At 44.9% G+C, this 27,754-nt stretch overlaps 2 protein-coding genes across 10 annotated transcripts; one reads left to right on the top strand and one right to left on the bottom strand.

The window, feature by feature from the left end:
- Positions 1-1,749: 1,749 nt before the first annotated feature.
- On the bottom strand, positions 1,750-5,604 carry LOC116727049 (probable endonuclease 4). 7 transcript variants are annotated; one of them, XM_032574113.1, is made up of 8 exons: positions 5,509-5,604; positions 4,353-4,480; positions 3,851-4,060; positions 3,598-3,780; positions 3,275-3,406; positions 3,091-3,195; positions 2,401-2,530; positions 1,750-2,330 (listed from the first exon to the last, which is right to left on the bottom strand). In XM_032574113.1, the coding sequence occupies exons 2-8, from the start codon at positions 4,477-4,479 to the stop codon at positions 2,264-2,266; spliced, it is 954 nt and encodes a 317-aa protein (XP_032430004.1). In that variant the 5' UTR covers position 4,480; positions 5,509-5,604; the 3' UTR covers positions 1,750-2,263. The 7 variants fall into 7 exon arrangements, 6 of the variants coding, with proteins under 6 accessions (XP_032430004.1, XP_032430005.1, XP_032430002.1 ...); XM_032574114.1 differs by having other exon boundaries at positions 5,407-5,529; XM_032574111.1 differs by lacking the exon at positions 5,509-5,604 and adding an exon at positions 5,167-5,502.
- tnrc6ba (trinucleotide repeat containing adaptor 6Ba) lies at positions 5,523-27,620 on the top strand. Of its 3 annotated transcripts, none has more exons than XM_032574108.1 (22): positions 5,523-5,870; positions 7,603-7,689; positions 8,132-8,153; positions 8,571-8,978; positions 9,961-12,483; positions 13,021-13,185; positions 14,069-14,265; positions 14,367-14,438; positions 15,012-15,203; positions 15,346-15,465; positions 15,585-15,710; positions 18,017-18,157; positions 19,159-19,260; positions 19,836-20,034; positions 21,115-21,282; positions 21,820-21,966; positions 22,045-22,188; positions 22,684-22,776; positions 22,907-23,110; positions 25,265-25,332; positions 25,418-25,557; positions 25,916-27,620. In XM_032574108.1, exons 2-22 carry the CDS (start codon positions 7,633-7,635, stop codon positions 26,382-26,384), a joined length of 5,757 nt encoding a protein of 1,918 aa, XP_032429999.1. In that variant the 5' UTR covers positions 5,523-5,870; positions 7,603-7,632; the 3' UTR covers positions 26,385-27,620. The 3 variants fall into 3 exon arrangements, with proteins under 3 accessions (XP_032429999.1, XP_032430000.1, XP_032430001.1); XM_032574109.1 differs by having other exon boundaries at positions 7,582-7,689; XM_032574110.1 differs by lacking the exon at positions 15,346-15,465.
- The last annotated feature ends 134 nt before the right edge of the window (positions 27,621-27,754 follow it).

The following is a 27,754-nucleotide window of genomic DNA, read 5'->3' as shown; positions in this document are numbered from 1 at the left end:
TCAGAAAGTAAACTCTTCACATCACGCGTTTAAAACCCTTTTCCCACTGTTACTATGGCAACCGGCGGGCGGATTCCTCAGCAGGAACAGAAACAAAAAGCTCCAGTTGGATGAAGATCGTCTCTGCCAGGCTCTAAAGGTTCATAACTGCAAATGGAAAATATTTGGAGCACAAAGCAGTGACTCATGTCCAGAGCGAACAATAACCCAGAACCTAAAACATCTGAAGACGATTTCTGGCCCATTTGGTTCTTCTGTTCGTCCTAAACCCGATTCATTCTGGTTTTACGATGGTTTACTCTCCGTCGGGCTGGACTGCAGCGCACGCCGCCTCCGGCAGCAGCAGCAGGCGTCGTTTCATGGCTGGAGACTCGCAGGACAGGCATTTCCTGTGGGCGGGGTCAATCTTCCAGCCAGGAACACTTCCTGTCTCTGAGCGGCGCCGCGTCTGGACCGGCTTGTTCATGTCAAACCAAACTTCCTGCTGGTAGAGCGACGTGAAAACTGAACGAACCCACGGTGGTGGCAGCAGCATGCTGAGGGGGTCTAGTTTAGGCAGATATAAGGTTCCATATTGATGTATTAAACAGGAATAAATTAATTAATTTTTGTTCAAAAAGTTTATAATTCATTTTATTTGTTTTGTTTATTTATTTTGGTTATTTGAAATGTTTTGCACTTCCTGTGTTAAATATTAAGAATTGAAAGTTTGAGAATGTTCTTGTATTATTATATGACTGCAAAATTATCTCAGAACAGCATTATTGTTTATCACGATAACTTCTGGGATGATTTATCGTCTAGTAATGTTTATTGTAACAGGCCCAGTGAGGAGGCCGCAGCTTTAACTAGGACAGTTGCACGACACATGAATCATAATTCATGCAGCTTCGTGTTTATCGTATAAAATCCACTGAAGCTGCTGAATCTGATGTTTGGTGTCAGAAAATGCCACGAAATGCTTGAAGCTTCGGTTCAACCGACTGTGTTTCACCTCGGGCGTCAGAAGAATCGGTTCCCTGCGAGGCTGACGGCTCCGTCGGGTTCCTGACCGAACGCTGGAGCAGCCAACAGGAAATGTGGGTCAGTGGGTTTTAACAACCCAGAAATAAAAAAACATCCCAAACAAATACAGGCCTGTCATGGTAACTAATGTTGCTGGACGATAAATCGTCCCAGACGTTATCGTGATAAACGATAAGTTTGATGTTTTGAGATGATTTTCCAGTAATATGATGATGCCAGAACACATTCTCACACTTCACCTGCTAATGAACATTTAACACGGGAACAGAAAGACATTTTAAATATCCAAAATAAACAAAACAGACACAACAAATAAAATCAATTATGAATTCTCTGGAAACAAAAATGACCTTAAAAAAGGATTAGTTGAGACCAAAACACCAAACTGAAACTTTTATCATCCAGTTTGTGGTAGAAAGAGAAAAATGAAATGAAAATTTTCATAAAAATGAAAATTGAGTTTTTTTAAGCATATGGTTAATTGATTTATTGAGTCCAGTACCAGCAACCGGACCTGCTCAGCAGATGAAACCATACAGGTTGGAAAATATAAATAAAAATATAGATTTTACCTTCACAAATGGAGGCATTATAGGATTATATTAAGGTTTTGTACAGAAAACTTGTCTTTATTTGCTGCTTTTCTTTCTCGTAGGAATAAAGTTTGTGGAGTATTTCTGAAAGGCTGCTGCCCCCTTGTGGCCAAACAAATCCCCGCAGGACCAGATTTATTTAAATTGTTTATTTAAGGCAGAAAAATTGAAACATTTCTTTAAAACAGGTTGGATGGTGATGGAGACACACAAAGAAATAAAACCTTGAGGACAAAGTCATAATATTAAGACAAGAATAATAGAGTTATACGTATTTCAGTAATTATATTTTAATAAAGTAATATGACTATTATCGCAATACTGCAACGTTATGCTTGTATCATTTTGACTATTCTCTTAATTTTATGACTTTAGTGTCATTAACTTCTCATAATACTGACTTTATTTTTATATTGAATTTATTCTCAACTTTGACTATTTTCATAATATGATTTTATTCTTTAGTCTTGTAATATGAATTTATTTATTGTATTACTTTAGTCTCATAATTTTTTTAAATCTTCTCAATTTTATGACTTCATTCTCTTAATTTATTTTTACTTTATTTTCATAATGTTGTGACTTTATCCTTTAATTTTATTGTTTTATGTTCTTGCTTGGCCCTCGGTTGTTTCTGTTTTCTCTCATTCTTTATTTTTCTCACACAGTGAGTAAAGAAGCTCGATTTGCTCGGCGTCTTGGAATCCCGGCCTGCAGGGAAACAAAGATGGCGGTAAAACCTGAAGCTGAACCGTCTGTCGGACGGTTTTCCGGCCCTCACCGTCCGGGCGTCTCCAGGATCAGCGGGACGCCGTCCAGCCGCGGCTCATTGACGACGTCCCGGAACGCCGAGAGCCCGATGTTTCCTTTCCCGATGTCTTCATGCCGGTCCAGGTTGCAGCCCAGTTTCCCTGCAGCGAGCAGCAGACCGAGGTTGAATAAAACCAACAAACATTTTGGTTATAAAACTGTAATTAATGGGGAAAACTTTAAGCAACTGGAACTAAATTGCACTAAACCTGAAGTTATAGTTATGATATCCTTTGTTTTCATGTTTATGAATCGATTTATCAGCCTTTTGAATTGATGTGAAATGTATATTTTCCCCCACAGAAGCAGTTTACGGTATTCATTTATGAAAGACAGCAAAAGTTGGAGAAAATGATAAAATTTTTTAGAAATGTTATCTTCTGTTAAATATTCATTTCCAAACGATGCATAAATAATCACATTGCCTTCATTTTAAAAAATGATGCACCTAAAAATTAATCAGCGTATGAAAAAACTAAAACTATTGCTATAACTAAGAAAAACAAAACAATATCTAACTAATAAAAACTAACAAACGCTGTAAAAACTAATTAAAACAAACTGAAATAAACTTAAAGTTAAATTGTGATGAAAACCCAGAATTATTGTAATCCTGCAGAAACTTTAGAAACGTGGATATTGCAGGTTTTTCCAGCTGCACCTTTGGAGTCGTTCAGGTGAACCGCTCTCAGGTAGCGAAGCCCAACCTCCTGATCAAATTGATCCAACATGGCCGCCACGCCGCCGTCTGCTGCCAGGTCGTGACCTTATCAGAAGAAACGGAAAAGGAGCTGAAACGTTTTGAGCTCGTGCTTCTGCTGTGAGGGGAAGTGGAGGAGTGTTACCTGCGGCGAAGGCGTGGCAGGTGTCCAGACACACCCCCACTCTGCTCCGGTCCCTGACCCGGTCGATGATCCGCCGCAGCTCACAGAACCGACCCCCCACTGTGCTGCCCTGACCGCTCATGTTCTCCAACACTGAGCCACAAAGAAACTAAGTGTTTATGTCCAGTTTATGATGCTAATGTCTTAGTACACTTCAAATAAGACAAAACTACACGTAAATACTTGGTTAGTTTTAGTGTTTTGCAGTGCTTTTCGTGTTGATTGTCGCCTCGTTGTGCAGCAGAACCAGCTCTGATCTTTTTGTGCTTGTTGTTGCTTCGTACCTGTGACCACAGCAGGAGTTTGCTGGTGAGCGTGGTTGATGGCTGCTGCGATCTTGTCCAGGCACTGCTGGGTGGTGATGGCGCCCAGCGAGGATCCGGGGTGGAAGTTGTAGAGGCGGAGGCCGAGGCGGCTGCAGCGGCTCAGCTCGTCCACCAGCAGGACGCGGCTCTTCTCAGACACGTCTGCAGCGGAGCGGAGCGCAAACTCAGCGGACCGGCCGACCCGAGACGACCGGCACGCTGAAGGACAAACCGTCTTTGGGCGATCCGCAGTTCATCAGGTAGGAGCCGTGGGGCAGGATGTGAGCCGGGTCGAAGCCGAGCTCGGAGCATTTCTCCTGGAACCGATCTGCAGCGGCCGGGTCCAGCGCCGGCCTCTTCCACGAGCGCTGAGAGCCCAGAAACAGAGCGAAGGCGCCGGCGCCGAGCGCCGCGCTGGACTCCACCGCCTTCCAGATCCCTCCTGCAGAGACAGCACCAGTAGACGAGGTTATCCTGATTTATCTCTGCAGTTGGGCTGCTGGTGGACAAACTGACCACTTTTCCTCACTTTCTTCTCCTACTACTCTCCCATTTGCACAATTTGCTGTTATTTAAACTGTTAACTTTCTATTTTCTGTCAGGAAAAGGCATCGGATGAGATGTTGCTGCCATCAGTTAATCGTTCTCCCTCTGCTGCTGTTGACATAAAACTGGACTGAACTCATTTCCCTGCCACAGAAATAAAATATTCTGCTGTAGGAAGTGAAGTTTACCTTGAATACCAACATGAGCTCCGATGTATTTGTTGGTTATCCTGATCCTCCTTCGCCTGTCTCCTCTCTCCTCATCCTCGGTTTCATCTCCCAAAGCTTCACTTTTCCTTTTCCTCGCTGCTGCCATCCTGTCAAGGAAAAGTTACGACTTGAAATCACAGCTACAGATCTGCTTTTGTGATTTTAGTTCAGGCCCAAATGATCTGAGGTGTATGGAAGAATATTAGGGCCACTGAAAAAAGAGAAATCTGAATTTAATCTTAGAAATATGAGAGAAAAGATGGAATTCTGATTTAAAAACAGAAAATGTTGGATTTCTGGTATTAAATGTATAATTGTGAGCAAAAAAGTAAATCTTTTGACTAAATTTTTAATTGGGGGTTAAATACATCATTTTGTGGGAAAAAAATTAAATTCTGAGATTAAATCGGAATTCTGACAAAAAAAGTTACAATTCTTGGATTAAATTTTTAATTCTGGGATTAAAGTCAGAATTCCGAGAAACGTAAAATCAGAAACTGATTTTAATCTCAGAATTTTGACTTTATAAAAAAGTATTTTGGAATTATTTCTGGAGATGATCAAACAAAGAATGATTTTATATATAATCAATCAAATTATTTATAATCCTGACCATCCTCTTTATGAGATTGTCTTAGAAAAACAGAGCGTCTTCAGTCAGAGGTTTCTTCTTATTCGCTGTAATACAGACCGCTACAGGAGCTCTTTCTTGCCAATAACCGTCACCATCTACAATGACTAAAGAATTTGAACGACATTTAATTTGCCATTAGGATCAATAAAGTACTCTTACATTTGTAACGTTCAACTACAACGTAGTATTTAGCTACCAGAGCTAGGAAATGAACTCAGCAGTATCTCGTTAAAACGACAAACAAAAGAGAACGATTCCCCGCAGCTGCTTCTGGCTAACCACATGCCGTAAAAACGAGAAACGTTCTCACTTTTACAACGTGTAAAGATTCGGTCCTCTGACTTATTACGGCTTCTTAAAAAGGCATAAAAGGCTCCCTCCGACTCTCCATCTTCTCACTCTGTTTCTGAGCGACACTGGAACGCTTCCGTCCCGTAGAGACACTATGCAAAGCGGCGTGAAACCAGCGTGAGGTCCGTGAAGGTCAGCAGGCTGTTTTACCGATTCCTCCCGCCGGGATCCGGCCAGTCAGAGCGCTTCCCCGCAGCTGCTTCGGGCTGCCCATTGGAGACGCTACATGCTGAGCAGCAAAATGGCCGCCCGTCAACCGACTGACTCCACAGCGCTTTGAAATTTAAATTCTTCTGCACATCAGCGTTTAGACTTGGAACATTAGTACTTATTTGCAAACCGGTAGCGTATTATTTCTTGGTGTTTTAATCATTTCCCGCCTACTTGACTCTCCGCTCAGGCGTCCAAGTCTTTGTAGCCTCGACGAATGCCTGAAAAAGAGAAAGCTCGCACTGAAGCACTTTAGCTAAGCTAGCTAGCAGGCTAGCCAACCTTCATATGTGATTCCTGAGGTGAGTCGCTGGTGCTGCTGATAACTGCTGATTTGGGTTAATAATGGTGTGCATGCAATAATACCGCAGCTGTCAGAGAAATGCGGTGCTTGTAGCCTCGCTAACGCCTTTAGCTGCGGCTTCTAGTCGCTGTCAGGAACCTAGCTTGTATGTAGCGGAGCGTTATAGCAGATCTAGGGGTTCGGCCTTCTGTGTTTGCTGGTACCAGTTAACCGAACCTAACACCGGGTTGTCTGGCTAACACGTTACTGGGCGCATTTATTTGACCGAAGAATGAAACCACTCCTTGGTGTTAGCATTAGCGGTCTAATAAGAATCGAGTTTGATACTCAGCCACCAGTTAATTTGGGTTCTTGGTTCTGTCTGTGCTCAGTGAATTTATTATAAAAGCCTTTTGCTGCATTCCCTCCTAAGTCCCCTTCCAGTCATTCTGACTTTGGCGTTAGCTGGTCTGCAAGCTGAAGGGATTAGAAGAATAAATCTTGCATGAACGTTTGCTGCTGGAGCTGAGCTACACCTGTCACCTGGGGGGTCACCTGGGGGTCACTGGGGGTCTGACTGATGGGAACATCAACATCTGAGTGAATCGTAAGGCCTGAGGTCAGAAATGCTTCAGTCAGATGCCAGGTTGAGCTCAGGAATGCTGAGGGTTGGAAAAATCAAAAACGAAACTAACATCCAGGGGCGGCCCAGCTGTTCACAGAACCTTCCTGTTTATCTCTGACTTTATGCCAAACCTTCCTGTTTATCTCTGACTTTATGCCAAACCTTCCTGTTTATCTCTGACTTTATGTTCAGGCTGTCCTTATGATCTCAGATGTCTCCTGTGATTATAAGTTTTGCCATTTAACTTCTGCTTCAATTCACATTTTCATTAAGTTTATTTCCATATAAATGCACACTTCATGAACTGCGTCTGCCTCTAATGTTTACACATTTATATGTTCTAAATACTTTTCAAACAAATGAATACTGAGAGTTTTAATCTTTACAGATCTAGATGGATGTTAGTTTTTCTAAGGCTGCAGGATATAAACAAGTTTATGCAAATGATTTGGTTTTCCTGCCCATGTCAATCAACAGACCAGATCCTGCTGTGTTTTTTTATTAAATATTTTTATTTCAGTATGAGGTTCTCTTCTCGTCAACCCTGATAAATCTCACAGGTTTACTGTTTTGTAGATTTAAAACAAAATGTTCTGCTGAAATACTTTTATTTGCATAAAAAAGCTGCAATTATTCGTACTGCTGATAATGAAACATTTATTATTCCAGTTACTTTGCATCACATTCAGTGGCTGTTTAAAGGCAACTATTTAATTCGCTAGTAATTACCAAGCAGCTTGTTTAATGCTTAAAACATTTTAAAAGTAAATTATTATATTCTACCTCAGTTGCAGCTGTTGAGTCACTGTGAGCTAAAGCTGGACTTCATAGTGACATTGAGTTTTTTACAGATGTATGGAGAGATTAAAAACTTAGTAAAATTATGTACTTCACAATGATATTATTTTTTTCTTGCAGTTTTGTTGTTGATTGAGTTGCAGTGGAAATATAACAATCTGGTTGGTCAGAGTGTTTGGCTAGCCTGCAGTCTGCTGCTTTACAGTCATGCTAACTGAACTTTCTAAACCTTATTAAGCTACTCTTAGTTTCCAAACCCTAATATAACCTTTTACAGTTGAGGTTTCATTTTTTAAATAAGTCGTAGTTTGTTTTTGTTTTTTTGTAGAAGGGAGAATCTGGTCGGGAGCAGCAGTTCATGGAAGACAAGAAAAGGAAAAAGGAAGACAAACGGAAAAGGGAAGCCTCTCAGAAGGCAAGTCGACCTGCAATCTGCAACGATTCGAGTGATTCAGATTCTCAAAGAAATTAATTACACAAAAATATGGGTTCAAAATCAGAATCACAGGAAATAACTAATAAACCACTTAAATATTCCCTAATTGGCTTTGATTTCTTTGGGTACTTTGGTTGTTGTGTTTTGATCTTCTGATTGAGGAGAAATTGTCCAACTTCTGGCTGAATAACGAGCCGATCCTCAACCTTTTTATTTATGTAACTGAGCTAAAACTATATGATGATTTATTATGTTTGATTAGTTTCAAGATCTCAACTTGATTATTTACTTTGATGTGAAAATAATTTGGAAAAAGCTTCATTACTACAGATTTTATTCTAATGTTTATTTTAAAGAATCATTTATTTGTGAATTATAATGAAAAGATTAATTTAGAAACATTTTGTTTTCTTTATTTCAGGTTGCAGAGCAAAAAAACAAAGGTAAGCTGAATTTTATGTGTTTTTATTTAACTGCTGTTTCTATATGTCTTGTTTTTATATGTTAGATTAGTTTTAATGTTTGTCCTTAAATTTATTCTATTGTCTTTACATTAACAGAATAAACAATTTTTTCCTTAAACAAAATGTTAACATTTGTGGGAAACAAGGTAGTTTGTATTTGATTTTTCTGCAAATGTTAATTATTTCTTACTAAATCCTAATTAAATAACTGGCATGTTGTTATTTTTAAATGTTTGGCATAATTAATAAAGAGATACATTTTTAAAAAGGTTTAACTTGCGTCTTCGATTTTTACTTTAGTTTTTCACTCATTTGCTTCTCATTTCGTCCCTGTTGGTTCTCCTCCGTCTGCTGCTGTCATTAATCGGTTTTCTGGTATTTTCTCCTTCGCTGCAGTGACAGACGTGACCAAGCCGGCTGCTGCCCAGTCTCCCGCCGCCCAGAGCAGCTCCGCCTCCCCCAGCCCTGTGCCCGCTGCCGCTCCGACCCCGGCCACCTCGGGCCCCGGCAGCGCCGCCCCCCCGGCTCCGGGCGGCAACAATGCCAAGCGCCTGGCCGTGGCCAACGGACAGCCCGCCTCCAACACCGGCTCTTCCTCCGCCGCCGGCCTCGGCGCCGCTGGGAACGGCGGCGGAGCCCAGGCCAATCAGCAGCCATCGCGCTACATGCCGAGAGAAGTGCCGCCGCGATTTCGCTGCCAGCAGGACCATAAAGTGCTACTGAAGAGGGGGCAGCCGCCGCTGTCCTCCATGCTGCTGGGAGGAGGGGGGGATGGCCCCAACACAAACATGGCTGCTGCTTCAGGTAACGCGGCGCTCTCCTTTACGCTGCAGGTTGTGATGCAGCAGACACACAACCGAAACATTCAGTTCAGAGTCAGATTTTATGGCAATACATTAGAAATATTTCCAAGGAATTTGCAATATTTTTTTCCAGTTAAACTTTGTTCAAAATTTACATGTAGAAGCAAAAACATGCAGATAAAAAAAACAAAACAGATTTAAAAAGAAAAAATTATTCTCTAAAGATTTAAGTAACTCGATTATTGTTATATTGCCAATATTATTAGACATCAGGTAAAACTGAGGCAGCAGTGTAGTAGAAAAAATAAATACTGCCACCTTTTTGTTTTGTTTTTTATTTTGTAAAAGTTTCCACGGTTGTGGAATTGCAAAACACTGGAGGGACTGAGTAATGCACGAATTTTTAGTATAAGTATGTTTTTCCTCCTCACAGTCCGGTCGACCCGGTTCTACTGGAACCGGAACTCCATCATCTGCTCCACCTCCAGCTGCTGTGGTTCTGACCCAAACCAACCTGTTCCCCTCCTGGCCTGTGGGGGCGCTGCACCAAGAACCACTGAAGGAAACGACACAAAAACCTCTGAAGACACTGAGAGCAACTTCCTTCTTCACCAGATGGAAACAAGATGGAGGATTTTAGTGTTGGAGGATTTCTCTTTAGTCTTTGGCTGAAGACCAGGAGCCATTTCTGCTGCTAGTGCTAGGCTAACACGTTAGCTTTGGCTGTATTTACCCAGAAAGACTAAAGAGAAATCCTTCAACTGATTTTTGTGTCGTTTCCTTCAGTGGTTCTTGGTGCAGCGCCCCCACAGGCCAGGAGGGGAACAGGTTGGTTTGACTCAGAACCACAGCAGCTGGAGGTGGAGCAGATGATGGAGTTCTTGTTCCAGTAGAACCGGGTCGACCGGACCTTCAGGAGGAAATCGCCATTAGACTCAGACTGGCCTGTTTGACTCTTGCTGACCTCCTGTTCCTTTTTACAGATTCTGCATCTTCATTGGCTCTCACCTCACCATCAGTTGCTGCTTCTACTAATAATTATGCAAATTCCATGTGGGGGGCAAGCTCAGGCAGCCAGGCCCCCTCTCAGGGCAAGGAGAAGGTCATTGTTGACGGCAACGACCTGGAGGAGTGGCCTAGTATTGCTGGCAGTGATGGAGGAAACGGCGGCTTGCCAGTGACGAGCATCAGTGCCTCTGGCGGCCAACCCTCACCCACTTCCTCGTTCTCTTTGCCCAATGAATGTATGCAGTTGCCTAACAGTGCGGCGTGGGGGTCAACTGCCCCCCAGGGTCATCTTGGAGGAGGTGCAGCTGGGCCTCTGCTGCAGCAGCCCTCCTCTGTTTCCAAAGCCCCTGCTGTGCCCGGGTGCCACGACGCCAGTGGCTCCCTGGATGGTAGCAGTGGAATTCCAGGTGCCAACTTCAGTCCAAATGCCAACCCTTCAGCCTGGCCTGCTCTGGTGCAGCAGGACGGCCCCGCCGCTGCCAACAACGCCTCCTCCTTGGGGCTGGGGGGCGGGGCAGCCGGGAGTCTGGGGGGTCACCCATCTATATCTGTGAATCAGTCAAGCGCCCATCAGCACCAACTTCACCAAATGCAATCCAGAGACAGAGACGTTGGAGGGGGGAAGTGGGACGGTGAATCAGCGGGACCAAATATTTCAGGGGGGGAAGGGATTGGAGGAGGAATGGACCATGGTGTTGGGGGGAGCAGGGTAGGTGCAGGAGACCCGAGCCATGCCCCCTCCTGGAGAGGCCAACCTTACCCTGCAGCTTACTCCAAAACGGGTGCCTCAAGGACTGACGGATGGGAGGGAGGGGCAGCAGAAGGGGATAAAGGGACATTGGGGTGGGGGTACCCTAGTGCTGAAAATGGGGGTCAAACCTCCGGGGCATCTCAGGGAGGATGGGGGTTACCAGTGGGAGCGGATCGAGGGGTTTCCAGTAGCGACTGGGGTGGCGGGTCGAATCCTGCAGCTGAAGAAATGGGAAACTGCAGCAGCAGCGGCAGCAGCAGCGGCAGCAGCACTGCAGGGAACCCCCCCACTGCGTCCTCATCCACCGCCCCCGCTGCTAGCAAAGCCTGGGACAATCAGAAAGGAGACGGGGAAGTTGGGGAATGGGGCGATGGCACCGAGGGGCAAGGAGGACGCGGAGGTTCTTCATCCAGCGGTGGAAACTCCCGAAGTGGAAGTGGGCCTAACAGCAACCGCATTCGTCGACAAGCGCCCAACACAGAAACTGCCTTACAGACCCTGCTCACCCGATCCGATCTGGATCCGCGGGTCCTGTCCAACTCTGGCTGGGGCCAGACGCAGATCCGCCAAAACACGGCCTGGGACGTCGTGGAACAAAGCAAAGCTTCATCAAAACACCCCGTCGCTCTGGGAGGACCCAGAACCCTCAGCACTGACTCATCAGGTCCGGGGGTCAGTCCCTCGTTGGTTCCCTCCACTGGGTCATCAGGTGAAGGCTGGGAGAGCAGCAGCAACAGCAGCAGCAGTGGGGCATCTCTGTCTGGGAGAGGCCCCCCAACCGCATGCACCAACATGAGGAACATGTCGCAATCTGGATCGGTGGCACCCGGTGTGGGGTCGGGGCTGACCCAGGGCAAGGCGGCGGGTTGGGGGAGAGGGGATAATCATGAAGCCAAGGACTGGGGGGGCGAGGAATGGAGGGGCAACAGTCGGGCAGAAAAGGGCGGAGGATGGGGGGACGTCGGACAGCAGGAGAAAGGAACGGAGGGCTGGAAGGACGTAGGGGGGAATGACGAAGGCAGCGGCTGGGGATCAAAACCCAAGGTTGGATCGGGTAAGAATTGGTTGGAGCAAGAATCAAAATCAGGTGGAGGTTGGGATGAAGAGAGGAGGAGCGGCACGCACTCAGGGGGAGATTTAGGTGGAGGTGGTTGGGGGAACTGGGACAGCAGCGCCCCCCGGAGGAGCTGGGGGGCAGGAGGCACAGGGGGAGGGGGCGGAGGAGGCGGCGGGGTGGACGGCGTTGGAGGCATGGCGCCCAAACCTCACCAGGGTTGGAGTGGAGGAAATAAAATGCACCAGATGCCAAACAGCCAGCCGGGCTCCATGCCAGGCCCGCCGGCGCAACCGCAACAATCACAGCCCCGCAATCAGAACCCGCAGCTGCAGCAAGCACTGGACCAAGGGGCCATGCAAGGCGGCGGCGGCGGGAGGAAGATGGCCGCTCAGACGCAGAACCAAAGCTCAGGCTGGAACTCCGGACCAATCCCTGCCGGAGGCGGGAGTGGACCAGAACCGAGCGGCTGGGAGGAGCCATCCCCGCAGTCCATAAGCAGGAAGAGCGAGATCGATGACGGGACGTCGGCGTGGGGAGACCCAACCCATTACAACTACAAGCCAGTTAACCTGTGGGACAAGAACAGCGGCGCTGCTAGCCAGCAGCCGCACGGGCCGGGTCAGAACCAGCAGCAGCAACCGGGACCTCCGGTCCAGCAGCAGCCCAACAGACCGACCGTGGCGCTCCCAGGTACCAGATCATGATCCAGTTAGAGCTGCAGTAACTTCTTTAAAGAACCTTTTTTACATGTCAGTTAAATCTGTCACCATGTTGACAGTTTGATGATGATCTGTGAACACATCGATCTGCTCCGAAAAAATGAACCGCTAGCCAATCAGAGCCAGGAGGAGGGACTTACTGCTGTCAATCAACCGCATGTACCCACTGCTAAATGTGCTAATGGCAGAGAAACAACAGTACAGGAAAACCGTTTCACAGCCATCATCAGTGGCTATGCTAACCTATTATAGCCACGCGTAGCGTCAACATCTGACTAATTGACGCTTTGCTGTTTGATTCGCTCCAAACTGGTAGATGGAAAAAACATCATGCATGTTTTAAAAGTTTGCTCAAAATTTGCATAACTTTTGGTTGGAAGTGGCTAATAATGATCAGGAGCTTTAGCAGATGTTCAGCTTAGATTGGCTGAAGTCTCAGAATCACTGTGTGGATATATTGCAATCTTTACAGTGTAAATCCAGGAACGTTGTTTGTGTTTGTCTGCAGAACCTTCGGGCTGGGGCGGCGCGTCTCCAGCTAGTCCGTCGGTGGACAACGGTACGGCAGCCTGGGGGAAAACCAGCGACGCTCCCACTGGCTGGGGGGAAGCCGCCGACGCCGGAGGGAAGCCGGCAGGCTGGGGAAACGCTCCTTCAAACCCAATCAGATCTGGTGAGAAAAACCTCCGCTTCATTTTAAACATTTCAAAATAAATCGTTTAATTTATTTATTATGTATGGAGCTGAATTTGTTCTGTGCATTTAGAGGGATTGTTTATCAACACGGCAGATAGTTGACTGCATAAAGAGCTGGTTGCCATGGTTACCTTCCTCTATCTTGCTGTTTCAGTTAGCATATTGTTGGTGCACTACAAATATGCCTGTTACTGGGCGATAAATTGTCCCAGTAATTATTCCAATAAATAATAATGTTGTTTTGACACCAGTTTCAGGCAGTTACTTGACACCATATTGAAATAAGTTAATTTGTCTCAAAGACCAATGAACTTTAATTTGGTAAAGAATATTGAGCACTGCATTGGGGAGACATTTTAAATATCCAAAATAAAATCTGGTTCATTCTTTAGTTTTTCTGTTTCAAAACAAAATGGCAAAAAAAATGTCAGTTTTTAAAATCTGAATGTAAAAATGTAAAACAGTTTTTTTGTTTCTGAATTCAAAATAAAATATATTGTTGTTTTAATATGTAGCAATGCAGATCAGAAACACATCCATGGTGAATAGTTTTTATAAAAAGTGGTATTTATATTTTATGTGCAAAGAACAAATGAGATGACATCATTTCTGCTTTTCGTCAGTCGTTTTGACTGCTGAGAGTTTCAGTCTGTTTTAGTTCAGTATTTCCAGCCTGCGCAGGTTTTTAAAAGCATCTCCAGCAGAGTTTGGTCACTCTTACAGAAACAATCACGTGAAAACAAAAATGAACAAACAGGCAGCTGATAAGCTAAGCCTCCAGGAATCAAAATGGAGGCAGCTCCTCCATTTTGATTTGGATCAACTGTTGGTTAACTCGGATTTCTGACCCTCATCTAAAGGTTCGAAGTCTATGCAAGACGGCTGGGGACAGAAGGAGAGTTCGGTGGCGGCGTCACGCCACTCCAGCTGGGAGGACGAGGAGGACGGAGGAGGCATGTGGAACAACGCCGGCTCCCAGGGCAGCGGCTCCTCCTGGGGCCAGGGGAGCAATGGAGGCTGGGGGCAAAGCAACCCAGGGAAGAAGACCAGCAGCAAGGCGAGTTAAACACTCAGTGGGGTCAGAGGTCGCATCACAGACAGCCTGTTTTCAGTTTTTTCAGTGTTTCCTCTGGTGAAGCTCTGCTCTGGTTTCTTCAGGCTCCGCTGAAGGCTGCAGGAGATTCCTGGATGAGTCCCATCAACAGGCAGTTTTCCAACATGGGAATTCTGGTACGGCTGAAAACTAATAACCCAATCACAGCGCAGAGCAAAAGTTTACATACAGACGGACCTTCATCACAAGCAGAACTCCAGACTTTAATGTGTCAGGACTTCATGTGACAGACAGACACAGTGTGGGACAAACCATGGAGCTAAATGGCTTCAAAGAGATTTTATTAGATAAAATCTTTAAAGTGTGGCTTGCATTTGTCTTGTCCCCTCTCTGAAGGGGATAAACTTTTAATTTGGATTTGTCTAAACTCAGACATTTAACACTGGAACTGGAAGACATTTTAAATATCCAACACCCAGCTCAGAGTTCCCATTTCCCAGGTACCTTAAATGCAGCATTTGTTGTCATGGCGACTCTGCAGCTCCTCCAGAGTCACCATGTTCAGATGACTGACTGATCAGAGCTCTGGGAGAAATGCATGCCACACTTTTCAGATTCTTATCCAGCCTGTTGCTTAAAATCCCAATAAACACGTTAAAGTTTGTAGTTTATCGTTAGTTGTGTGAATTTCGTTTCCCGGGTGGCGCAGCAGAAGTTTTCTGTCTGACTGCGGTCCGATTTATCGGCAGAACGACGAGCCCGGCGGGCTGAACATGGACCTGCCGCCGGAGAAGAAACTGGAGGCGGAGAAGAGAGGGATGGCGATGAACGACTACAACGGAGAGATGAGGAAAGGAGGAAGAGGGCCGAGTGGAGGAGTGCTGTACCGCCCCGGGTCCAAAGAGCCGGCGCCGGCAGACGCAGTGTCTTACTATGATAAGGTACGGCCTCACGCCCGCCGCTGCGTCCGAACCTCGTTCCCTCTTGTGACTCTGCTTTTTTTCCTGCCTGGTCGTTTCTCTCCGTCTGTTTTCCCCCTCTCTGCGGCTCTGATTGGTCGGCCTGTGGCTGTCGCTCTGACAGACCTCACATTTGGCCAATCAGGATGGTTGCCTTGGAGACGAGGCGCCTTGCTCTCTGAACTCGCCTCCCACCGCCTGCAAGCCCCATTCCCTTTTCAGCCACTCTGTCCCCTTTAGACAAGTAAGACGCCTGTCCTCCGGTCGCGTCTCGCCGCCTGCGTCTCTATTCACTATAAATATTCTCCTCGGCCTGCCAGCGCGCCGCTGTTGGCTGCTAACCGCTGCGTTTTCTGACTGCAGGGCGGCCACAGTATCTTTGGCGGGACCGGAGGAATGGCCCAGTCACGGCATCAGCCCGGTGTCCCGCCCATAAATCAGTCCCCAGGGATGCGAGCACAAGTACCTCATCAGTTCCTGTCTGCCCAGGTAACAAACGTCCCAACTTCCTGTTTCACTGGTAGAAACATCACCTGAACCGCTGGTGATCATTCACACCAAGCACATCACGACATTTTTGAAAGTTTTGCATTTTATTGATTGAAAATGAAAAATGATAATAATTTGCAAGCGTAGCATTTTGGAGGTTTTTTTGTTGCTATAGCAACATGCAAAATGCAAAGGTTTTCTTTTCATAAGGAGATGTTTGAGAGAGAAAATGTTTCGCTAAATTCTCGTTATGACTTTTTAATCCCAACTATAAAACGTATTGGTGAAAATGAGAACCTGTTGCATTGAAAGTTTCTTGTTATAACAAAAAAAGTTTTATAGCTCGTCTTAACAAGATTTTTTTTTTTACAAGACTTTCTAGTTTAAGGAGTAAAACATCTTGTTAAAACAAGACACAGTTTAAACTTCTCGTTAAAAAGATTCAACAAGAACTTCCTCGTTATGAGATAACGCTCCTGAATTTATTTTTACAAACACTTTTGTAGAAATATTGTTTTTATAACCAGAAAGAATCCTCCATTCCAATAAATATTGGTGCAGTGTTAAAATGATTTTCATCTCTGTAAATAATATTGAAAAGGTTATTGTTCAGTTAAAGACTGACTCTGACTTAAACACAATTTATTATTATTATCTGCCTCAACATGACTGTGTGGTATGGTAGCTGCACAGCACTGGAGAGGAAACAACTGACACGGGTGGTGAGAACAGCACAAGGCATTGTGGGATGCCCCCTCCCAGACCTGGACTCCATTTACACAGACCGGGTCAAGAAGAGAGCTGGATCCATAGCCATGGATTCCAGCCACCCGGGCCACAGACTGTTTGTGCCGCTGCCATCAGGCAAGCGGTACAGGAATATACGGACTACAACAAATAGACTGAGAAACAGTTTCTTCCCCACAGCCGTCAGAGCCATTACTCCCTGCCGCCCCCCCTCCCACACATATCATAACCTCGCAGTCACACATACATATCCCCCACCCCCACACAGCCATATTGTTCTGCACTTTGCACTGTCACATCATCTGTACTTTGCCATAATTGGACCTGCTGCTACTTCTTTGGATGGTTGAGTGCCTTTAGTTAATTTAGTTGTATATATTGTTATTATTATTATTGTGTGTTTGCTTATTTATACTGTATATATTTGACTTTTTGCACGGGAGTTGCAATAGAAATTTCGTTGAATCCTGTTCAATGACAATAAATGCTATCTATCTTAAATTCAGTTCAGACAGACTTGATTATTGCAGATTTTACCTGATTGTGCAGCTAAAATTCTATTTTTAACATGTTTATATATTAGAAGTATCTCTTTCTACTGATTTGACTTCAACTCAGAAGTTTTTTATACTTTTTTTGACCTGATTTGTGTTTTTATGCATCTTATGTTTTCTTTTTATTTTAGTTGGTACATTTCCTCTGTTGTAAAGGTTTTATGATTCTCATGTTTTTCTGCTTTTTAATCCACGTTTAGGCAGAAACTCTTCCTGTTCTCATTAATCTCACTAAAAGTGGTTTTGCAGCTCAGCGTAGCGACGTTTCAGTCACATCTTGATTCTCTGGGGTTTAATGTGAGCAGAGTTTCTCCGGTGACGGTTGATCTGCGAGTCCCGCTGCGCAGCGCGTTGCTAGTCTGGCTCACATGACCGTCACATGACCTCACAGGAGAGCGAGGGGTTAAACCTGCAGTCTGCACCGTTAGGAACGAATCCCGACTTCCTCTTTCAGAAAAGCAGATTTGTTTTCTTCTAAATCTCAGGTGTCAAACTCGAGGTCCGCGGGCCAAATCTGGACAGCCGTAGCTATTTATTTTAGCCATCAATTAAACAGTTCTGTGGTTTAAATGTTATTGAATCAAACTAAACAGTTTTTTTTCTGTATACTGCTGAACTACATCAATCAATCCCTCCAGTTTCACACTAATGCAGTGAAAATGGTCACAAACATTTTTAAGTGATGCTAACTCCCACATGCGCATGGCAGTAGTTCGTTCTTCTGGTTCCTCAGCTTTACTTCATGTTAACATACAAAAAGTCACATTTACTGCCTTAAGCACAAATTTCCAACTTTATTTGCAAATATTTTTAAGTCTGTTCCACAAATTACTGATTTTAAATGCAAAATATTACAAAATCCTGGTCAGTTTGGAAAGATATTAAATACTATTTAATTCTAAGAAGTACTTATCAGATGCAGCTGTTTTAATGGGTTTTATTAACGGATTATCAAGCGGTGGATCTGAGGATCATCCCAGGTTAACTTGCTCTGTCGCTCTGCAGGTGCCGGGCTCCATGCTGAAGCCGATGCCGCCTCCCAGCGGGACGGTGGGGGGCGTCGGGGGAGGCGTGTTCCCCCCACAGCTGTCTCCGCAGCACATCGCCATGCTCAGCATCTACCCTCCTCAGATCCAGCTGCAGCTGGTGAGGAACCGCATTCCTCTGGAATGACCAGCTGCTGCAGGCCGGCAGCAGTCAATCAGTTAATCACATGACCAGTTAAAGCAAAATCAATCATTTCCATTTGCATCATTTGTTGTTTTTTTTCTCCATCAGAAATTGGATGATAAAAGGTTCCGTCTGGTGTTTTGGTCTCAGACATTTCGTAATTAATTTTATTCATTTCTGTTTTATTTGTATATTTAAATGTCTTCCAGTGTTAAATGTTCATTAGAATTTAAAGTTTATTGATCTTTGATCATGTTTTTTGCATTATTACCATTATATTACTGGAATATGGTCTTAAAACAATATTTATCGCAATAACTTCTGGGACAATTTATTGTCCAAAAAGTTTAGTTATTATGGGCGGCTGATTCAGCTGCAGTTAAAACTGTTATTTAAAGGGCCAGTGTCATATAAAATAACTTTTTAATCTTTCTATCACTTTAATGTTTTTCCCTCCTCAAAATCAAACCTGGAGCGTTGCTTTGACTCTTACCTTTAATCTCCATGGCAACCATTCAGCTATTATGACACCTGGATGGACCTAGCTCCGCCTTTGAGGCGCAGCTCCTTCAGACTGGCCAGCAGCAATTAGCAAACAGCTGCTGAGCTCATTATAGGAGCTGCTGCTCAGAGCAACGCTGGTAGAAACTTTAAAGGGTTAATAGAGGAGCCATGTTGGGACGACTTCCTGGAGGCGGAGCTTCAGAAAGAGCAGGAGTTTTAAAGAGACAGAGGCCCAAATTCAAGGTGTTAAATCAGGAAGTTATCTTCTGTTCAACAATTACTTTATTATGCTATAAAATGGCTCCATGTGCCTGGAAAACAAAACACATACTGGCCCTTTAAAAATCAGAATAAGTTGGAAGATTTGCTAATATCAGAACCTGGTTTCTCTTTCTGGTCTCATTTCCTGTTTCCCTCTTTAATAAATAAATTTTAATAGTAGATCTGAACGTTTGTCCTGTTTTTGTGTTCAGGCTTGTCAGCTCTTACTGCAGCAGCAGCAGCCGCCGCAGCCGATGCTGCAGAACCAGAGGAAGTTCTCACCAAACGTTCGTCCGCAGACCGACCCTCAGCAGGTACGGCTACACCTGGCTGCTGCTCGAAGCGCCGCTAGCAGCCGTTTGCTGGGATATACACTCAGAAAAAGGCCAGTTGGTGAAGGAACGCCACAGTCAGAGCAGCAATGAAGCTAAAACTGCACAAACATATAAACATTTAGCATTTTACAGGTTCAATTATTAATCCTGGAAAGGAAGAGCAGCGGTTATTCTTTGCTGTATTTATGCAAGGAATATAACAAAATTCCCAGAATATTTTCTAAAGTAATCCCAAAAACAATCATAAAATCCTGGAGGGACTGACTTTAGAATGGTCTAGTCAAAGTCCAGACCTAAATCTAGCTTAGAATAGGTGATAAAAACAGAGGCTCAGTGTTAAATCTGAATGAACATGAGGGGCTTTGCAAAGAAGAATGATTAGAATATGAATGTACGTCTAATAATGTGCCAGTCCAGGTTTTCCCTTCAATAACTCCTCCTCCTTGTCTCTCTTCCTCCTCTTCCTCGTCTCCTCCTCCTTGTCTCTCTTCCTCGTCTCGTCTCCTCTTCCTCGTCTCCTCTTCCTCGTCTCCTCCTCCTCCTCGTCTCCCCAGCTGGCCCGCATCATGGCCGTCCTGCAGCAGCAGCAGAGGCAGCACCAGCAGATCAGCGGCCTGGGGGCCGGCTCCAAGTTCTCCCCGTCCCACCACGGCGGGTCGGGTCCCAAACTCCCCGGCGCTGAACCGCTGCCCCATCCGGGCCTGGCCGGGTCCGTGGCGGACCTGCAGCAGAAACCCTTTGGACCGTACTCTGGTCAGTGAGCCGCTAGCTACCTGAATAAAGTCATAAACAACAGAAGGAAACAAAATTTAACCTGAAAAAACGTCTTAAAGTTACGATAAAAAAGTTTTGTTCAGTTCATCTGTTTCGTTCTTCCATCGTTTGATCGAATGAACGATAACTCGATCAATCACCTTCCCGGTTTTTGATTATTTAATTTAATACTTTCTGTTCAGAAGTTGATGCGTCCAGGGCGGCCATCTTGTTTGTTTACAGCTTCTGTTTATTTGTACTTTGAGTTTCAAAGTTCTGCTACTGATAATAATTTGATGCTGATTTGTTAAAAGGTGAAGGATTTTTTAGGCCAGTCATAATAACAAAAGTTTTTGGGCGATAAATCGTCCCAGAATTATTGCGATAAACGATAATATTGTTGTTTTGAGATTATTTTCCAGTAATATACAGATAAAAATGACATAAAGATGCAAGAACACATTCTCACACCAATAAACTTTAAATTCTGATCAACATTTAACACTGGAACTGGAAGACATTTTAAATATCCAAAATAAATAAAATATATAAATTGAATTATGGAGTTTCTGGAAACAAAATGGTCCTTCAGAATAAGAGCTTATTTAGACCAAAACTCCAGACTGAAAACTTTTATTATCCAGTTTTTGGTAGAAAGAGGAGAACAAAATTGTTGAGCCAGTTTTAAATGATCATGTGGTTTATTGATTTATTGATTTATTGCGACAGGCCTGATATTTCTATAAAGTATTTTCTCTAAAGTTTATACCAAAGTTTGTTTAACATTATTCATTTACTTTTTTATTTTGGTGTTTTCATAAAATTCTGACATTATTTTTGCAATATTACGATTTTATTCTCATAAATAAAAACAAAGCAAATAAAACAACCTAACTTTGACCCTAACACCCGATTTAACCTGAATTCAAAGGACAAATAAACAGAAGCTTGTAAACAAACAAGATGGCCGCCCTGGGCGCATCGACTCCTCAACTACAGAAAGTTTTAAACCATCAAAAAGTGATTAATTACTGATCGATATTATCATGTTTGCTAATGGTTGTGTGTCTGTGTGTTCAGGCTTCGGTTCTGCTGTGAACCTGCCGGGTCTGGACCTGGGCGGCTCCATGGTGGGCGGCGCCAGCGCCATGAAGGACCCGGCGGCGCCGCAGTCCCGCTTCAAATGGATGATGGAGGGCAGCTGCTCTCCCGACGCGTCCTCACCGGAAAACGCTTTCCACAAAAACGGTGAGATTCCGACGTTTTCTCACGGTGAAATCTGAGATTCTTACAGAGAAACTGGAAAATGATCCTTAATGGAGGAATCTCCAGGTTTTAGGAACCAAGTTGGTTAATTCTGCCTAGTTCCAATTTTTGTCATGCCAAATCTGATTCATAATTAATTTATTTGTTGCCTTATTTCCTAAAGAAAAACTCACAAATGGCAGAAAATATTTTCAAAAAATGATTTTTATTTCAATCTTCCCTTCTGTGAGTCAGAAAATGGCGTCTCTGGGACAGACTGCAAGAATTAGTTTTATTATAAGACTGTAGTCATGATATTAAAAGAATAAAGATTCATTTTTACCAGAACTACAAAACAAATGTTGTTTTTAATGAGAAAAATGCTTAAATAATTTTTCTTTAAATAAGGCAACAGTTGGAGTGATTTTTTTATGATTTTAAAAATAATACTAAAAGTAATTTTTTTCCAACAAGTTACTAAAGTAACTAAGTACCTAGTTACTTTCTGGTTGTGGGTCACATTCATCTCCTTCCTTTCAGTCCCAGTCACCCCCATCAAGATGCCAGGCGCCTCCCATTACTCCCAGTTTGACTTGCTGGTTGGAGACGGAGCGAGCGACAGCTGGCATCGCACCCCTGGCAACAAGATGGCCGCCAAGCCCAGCAGCGCCCCCAGCTGGCCGCCCGGTTGGTGCATCCCGCCGGGAAGCGGCGCCGAAGGAGGATCGCTGGCGCCGCTGACAGCCATGTTTGTTTCCGCTGCAGAGTTCCAGCCCGGCGTGCCGTGGAAGGGAATCGACCGCGTCGACCCGGAGTCCGACCCGTACATGACGCCGGGGAGCATGATGGGAAACGCGGTCTCACCCGGCCTCAACGACTCGGAGCACCAGCTGCTACAAGACAATACTGGTACAGACCGGAGGTTCAGAGGTCATAATGCAGGAAAACGATAAATTATCCAAATAATTATTATGATGGACGATAATAATAAAGTTTTGAGACCATTTTCAAATTATATATTGATAATAGCATAAAAATGAAAGTTCACTTTCTGGAAATGAATAAATCAGTCAAATAAGAGCTTGGTAAATTAAACAAATTCAATAATTTCCATTTTCATGATTTATTTATTTTTTCTCTTTGTACCAAAAACTGGATGATAAAAGTTTCAGTTAATTTTTGTCTTTAAAATCTCAGAGAAACTTAGTTTTAATATAAATCTAAGCCTTCAGTCATAGAAAAATCTCCTTCTATTTGTGACTTTTTGACATTTAAAGTTTTATTCCTTTGTAGCCACATAATTTTCTGAGTTGTTTAACTGATAAGTGGACGTTAAAGTGACTCTGGAGCAGCAGTGAACTCTGGGGTCAGTTTGAGGTCAGACTGTTTGCCCCTGTGTTTCAGACTCCACCCCCCCCCTGAACACCTTGCTGCCTTCACCTGGTGCCTGGCCCTATAGTGCCTCAGACAGCCTTCTTAACAATGCACACAACTCAGGTAAATAAACTCACCTGCCTTCCTTTTGCATTTTGATTCCAGTTTTTACACACATCACAGCAGAATAAGGCCATGAAAGTTAAAAAAGTTGGTGAAGTTTGTGTTTGCATGTATGTGTTGCTTTCTGCAGCAAAGTACACGGACTATAAGACCAGCTGGCCACCAGAACCCATTGGACACAAGTCCTGGAAAGCTAGCCGCAGCAGCAGCCAGGCCCAGCTGGCCCGGCCTCCGCCCGGCCTCGCTGGCCAGAAGCTGCCGTCGTCCTCCCCGTGGACCGGAGGAGCGCCGCGGCTCGCTGGGAGGGGCTGGAGCAGCGGCTCCACCAACACCGGTACAGCTAACGACGCTAACCAAGCTAACGATGCTAACCAAGCTAATGGAGCTATCCTTATCATTTATCAGATAAAAAAATTCTGCAGATTTTTCTTTAACCTCATAAACTTTTTCATAAAATATTAGAAATACTTTAGAAGATACAAATAATTTTATCTTTAACAGGAAAACAAACATTTTATTTCCTAAAATGCAATAACAGAATTTGAAACGGGTGAAGTTAAAATATTGACTTATGTATATATATATACACTGCTCAAAAAAATAAAGGGAACATTCAAATAACACATCCTAGATCTGAATGAAAGAAATATTCTCATTGAATACTTTGTTCTGTACAAAGTTGAATGTGCTGACAACAAAATCACACAAAAATCATCAATGGAAATCAAATTTATTAACCAATGGAGGCCTGGATTTGGAGCCACACACAAAATTAAAGTGAAATAACACTACACGCTGATCCAACTCTAATGTAATGTCCTTAAAACAAGTCAAAATGAGGCTCAGTATTGTGTGTGGCCTCCACGTGCCTGTATGACCTCCCTACAACGCCTGGGCATGCTCCTGATGAGGTGGCAGATGGTCTCCTGATGATCTCCTCCCAGACCTGGACTAAAGCATCCGCCAACTCCTGGACAGTCTGTGGTGCAACGTGACGCTGGTGGATGGAGCGAGACATGATGTCCCAGATGTGCTCAATCGGATTCAGGTCTGGGGAACGGGCTGGCCAGTCCATAGCTTCAATGCCTTCATCTTGCAGGAACTGCTGACACACTCCAGCCACATGAGGTCTAGCATTGTCCTGCATTAGGAGGAACCCAGGGCCAACCGCACCAGCATATGGTCTCACAAGGGGTCTGAGGATCTCATCTCGGTACCTAATGGCAGTCAGGCTACCTCTGGTGAGCACATGGAGGGCTGTGCGGCCCTCCAAAGAAATGCCACCCCACACCATTACTGACCCACTGCCAAACCGGTCATGCTGAAGGATGTTGCAGGCAGCAGACCGCTCTCCACGGCGTCTCCAGACTCTGTCACGTCTGTCACATGTGCTCAGTGTGAACCTGCTTTCATCTGTGAAGAGCACAAGGCGCCAGTGGCGAATTTGCCAATCCTGGTGTTCTCTGGCAAATGCCAAGCGTCCTGCACGGTGTTGGGCTGTGAGCACAACCCCCATCTGTGGACGTCGGGCCCTCATACCATCCTCATGGAGTCGGTTTCTAACCGTTTGTGCAGACACATGCACATTTGTGGCCTGCTGGAGGTCATTTTGCAGGGCTCTGGCAGTGCTCCTCCTGTTCCTTCTTGCACAAAGGCGGAGGTAGCGGTCCTGCTGCTGGGTTGTTGCCCTCCTACGGCCTCCTCCACGTCTCCTGGTGTACTGGCCTGTCTCCTGGTAGCGCCTCCAGCCTCTGGACACTACGCTGACAGACACAGCAAACCTTCTTGCCACAGCTCGCATTGATGTGCCATCCTGGATGAGCTGCACTACCTGAGCCACTTGTGTGGGTTGTGGAGTCCGTCTCATGCTACCACGAGTGTGAAAGCACCACCAACATTCAAAACTGACCAAAACATCAGCCAGACAGCAAAGGTACTGAGAAGTGGTCTGTGGTCCCAACTGCAGAACCACTCCTTTATTGAGTGTGTCTTGCTAATTGCCAATAATTTCCACCTGTTGTCTATTCCATCTGCACAACAGCAGGTGAAATTGATTGTCAATCAGTGTTGCTTCCTAAGTGGACAGTTTGATTTCACAGAAGTTTGATTTACTTGGAGTTATATTGTGTTGTTTAAGTGTTCCCTTTATTTTTTTGAGCAGTGTATATATATATATATACTGTATGTATATATATATATCCCAGCTAAAGTTTGGTTTTCCCTTAATTGCTGCTCTGAATGTGTTGATGTTCCAGCAATTTGCCTTTTTTATTTAGTTATTGATTACTAAGTTAGTTAATTATTTCAATGATTGATTCATCCAGTTAGTCGTTTCAGCCTTAATCTCTAGTTCCACATATTGCTACTAATAAAACCCAGATAGACATTGTGGAATATGAACAGATTTTTTAAATTATTTCTGTATTTATTCATTTTGACATGATGAATATGAACGTCGGCACCAGAATAAGGTGAAGTTTGTCTGCAGGTTCGACCTGGAGCGACGGGAACGGCCGGGAAAGCTGCTGGCTGGTGCTCAGTAACCTCACGCCGCAGGTACGCACGCCGCCGACCTTACCATAAACAGGAAGTGAGCTCCGGCTGCTAGCTTAGCGTCGTCTGGCCTGCTGTGTGTCCGCAGATCGACGGCTCCACCCTGAGAACCATCTGCATGCAGCACGGCCCCCTGCTGACCTTTCACCTCGGCCTGACCCAGGGCACCGCTCTGATCCGCTACGGCTTCAAGCAGGAGGCGGCCAAGGCCCAGAGCGCGCTCCACATGTAAGGCGAACAGGAAACGCCAAACCGTAGCCGAGTCCAGCTTAAAATGACAGCGGGACAAACAAAAAGCTTAGCAGCAAAAATATTGACACCAGTTGAGCTAGCATGCTAGTTAGCATGCTAGTTTCCTCAGTTGAAACTTTTCACATTAATAAAAATATATATGATGGGAGTCGTTGGCCTTTGACCTTTGGAAACATCTATTAATATTAAGCTGATAGACAAATCTTTGCTGCAGAATTGTTGGACACCAGTTGAGAGAGCATGCTAGTTTTTATGCTAGTTTTTATGCTAGTTTTCACCTTTGAAAGCTTTTTGCAGTGATAACAGTGACGGTCTCCATCTTGTTTTGCCCCAGGTGCGTTCTGGGTAACACCACCATCTTGGCGGAGTTCGTCAGCGAGGAAGAGGTCGCTCGCTATATTGCACATTCCCAGGCCGGAGGGGCAGGGAGCGAAGGAGCCGCCGCCGCCGGGACCGGCAGCAACGCCGGCGACCGGGCTGGAGCCGCCGCCGTGGAAGGCTCCGCCCCTTCCAGCACCGCCGCCGCGTCTTCCAGCTCAGGGTGGCAGAGTCTGGACGGCGGCCCGTCGGACCCGGCTGGCGTCGCCCAGGCGACCGGCCTCGGAATCTTCACACAGTGGAGCAGCAATGGCGGCGGTGGGGCGGAGGCGTCCCGGCCGGCGCTGTGGGGCGGGATGGGGGGTTACCCCGGCGGCAGCGGCGGCCTCTGGGCGTCTCCGGCGCTGGAGGATCGCCACCAGATGGGAAGCCCCGCCTCCCTGTTGCCGGGCGACCTGCTGGGCGGCGGCGCCGACTCCATCTGACCCGCCGACCTCCAACATGAAGACGACAGCAACACTTGAACTCAGAACCTCACCATCAGCATCCAGACTGCTCAGGCTCCGCCCCCTCCGGGTCGCCATGGCAACCAGTAAACTCGCTGTTTTTAGTACGCCACTTTGTTTTTGTATCTGTATTTAACGGTCAGATCTCAGACTTGCAGACTGAGCCCGCGTCCGGCCCGGCGCTCCGGGGCGCGTTCGTTTTCCGTTTCCGGAGGGGAGAGGGGGCGGAGCTTAGGGACGGCGCCACACTACTGAATCACACGGCGACATGCATCATCGGAGGTTAGTCTGCCGGTACGGAGCGCCGCCATCAGAGAGGGACCCAGGGTAAAACACAAGCATCGTTAGCCAAACTTGCACTATTAGCCTCTGGGTTCGTCAACTCCTCCTTCCTCCTCTTCCTCGTTTAGTTTTTTACTCCAACAGGTAAGACGTTGCGACAGCTGTGGCCTTGGCTGAACCCCATCATCACCTACTCTGCTCATATATTTGACAGTAACGTATCTCTGTCGGTGTACGTTGGTTGTTTATCATATTTTTTATGTTTTAAAGAAATCGGTGAATCTTTGTGTCGTGTTTTTGTTTTGATGCAACCATGACTCGCTGTAAAGCTGCCCTCCTGCCTGCCTGAGTGCATGAAGAGCGTCCAGCGGCTCAACATGATGATGATGATGATGATGAATGTTTTTCCTTTATGTCCAGGAGAGATTCATGAGAACTGCTTCAGCGTGTGTGTGTGTGTGTGTGTGTGTGTGTGTGTGTGTGTGTGCTACCAGTCAGGGAAGCGATTGGATGTAAACAGATTTTCTCGACCGTCTGCCTGAAAAGTTCAAAAACTGATCCGGCTCTATACGTCTCTGATGTCTGTTGTTTATTTTTTAGCAGCGTTTTTTTGTTTTCCTGTTAAATGCAATAAGAGAAATGTTTTGTTTTGAAGACAAAGCAGGAAACTGACGGCATTTGTGTGAAGATGCCATGTCCTACCATACCAAGCTGAGCTGGAACAGTGTTTTACAGACACGTTAAAGACATTACCTGTTTATGTTTTACTGTGTTTTTCTTCTTTTTTTTGGTTTATGTATCCGTTTAAATTAAGTCAGTCTTTATTATCACTCCTGTTCAGGATGTTTTCATTTATTTCATATGTTACAAAAAGGAGAGGAAGTTAATTTAAAGCAGAAAAGAACAAGATAATAAAGGTTGAGTTGAAGTCTGGTTGTTTGTGTGTTTAATTATTGGGAAAGGTTTGACTTTCATCATGAGATTAAAAAGTTATCCTGTAAAAAGTTCAAATGAAAATGCTTCTAAAACAGGCTGGATTTATGCAGCTTTACATATTATAAATTTAC

This window comes from Xiphophorus hellerii, chromosome 10, assembly GCF_003331165.1.
Source record: "Xiphophorus hellerii strain 12219 chromosome 10, Xiphophorus_hellerii-4.1, whole genome shotgun sequence".
In the NCBI taxonomy this organism is placed as follows: domain Eukaryota; kingdom Metazoa; phylum Chordata; class Actinopteri; order Cyprinodontiformes; family Poeciliidae; genus Xiphophorus; species Xiphophorus hellerii.
Note: the sequence above shows the minus strand (reverse complement) of the source record. Positions and strands in the feature narration are given on the sequence as shown.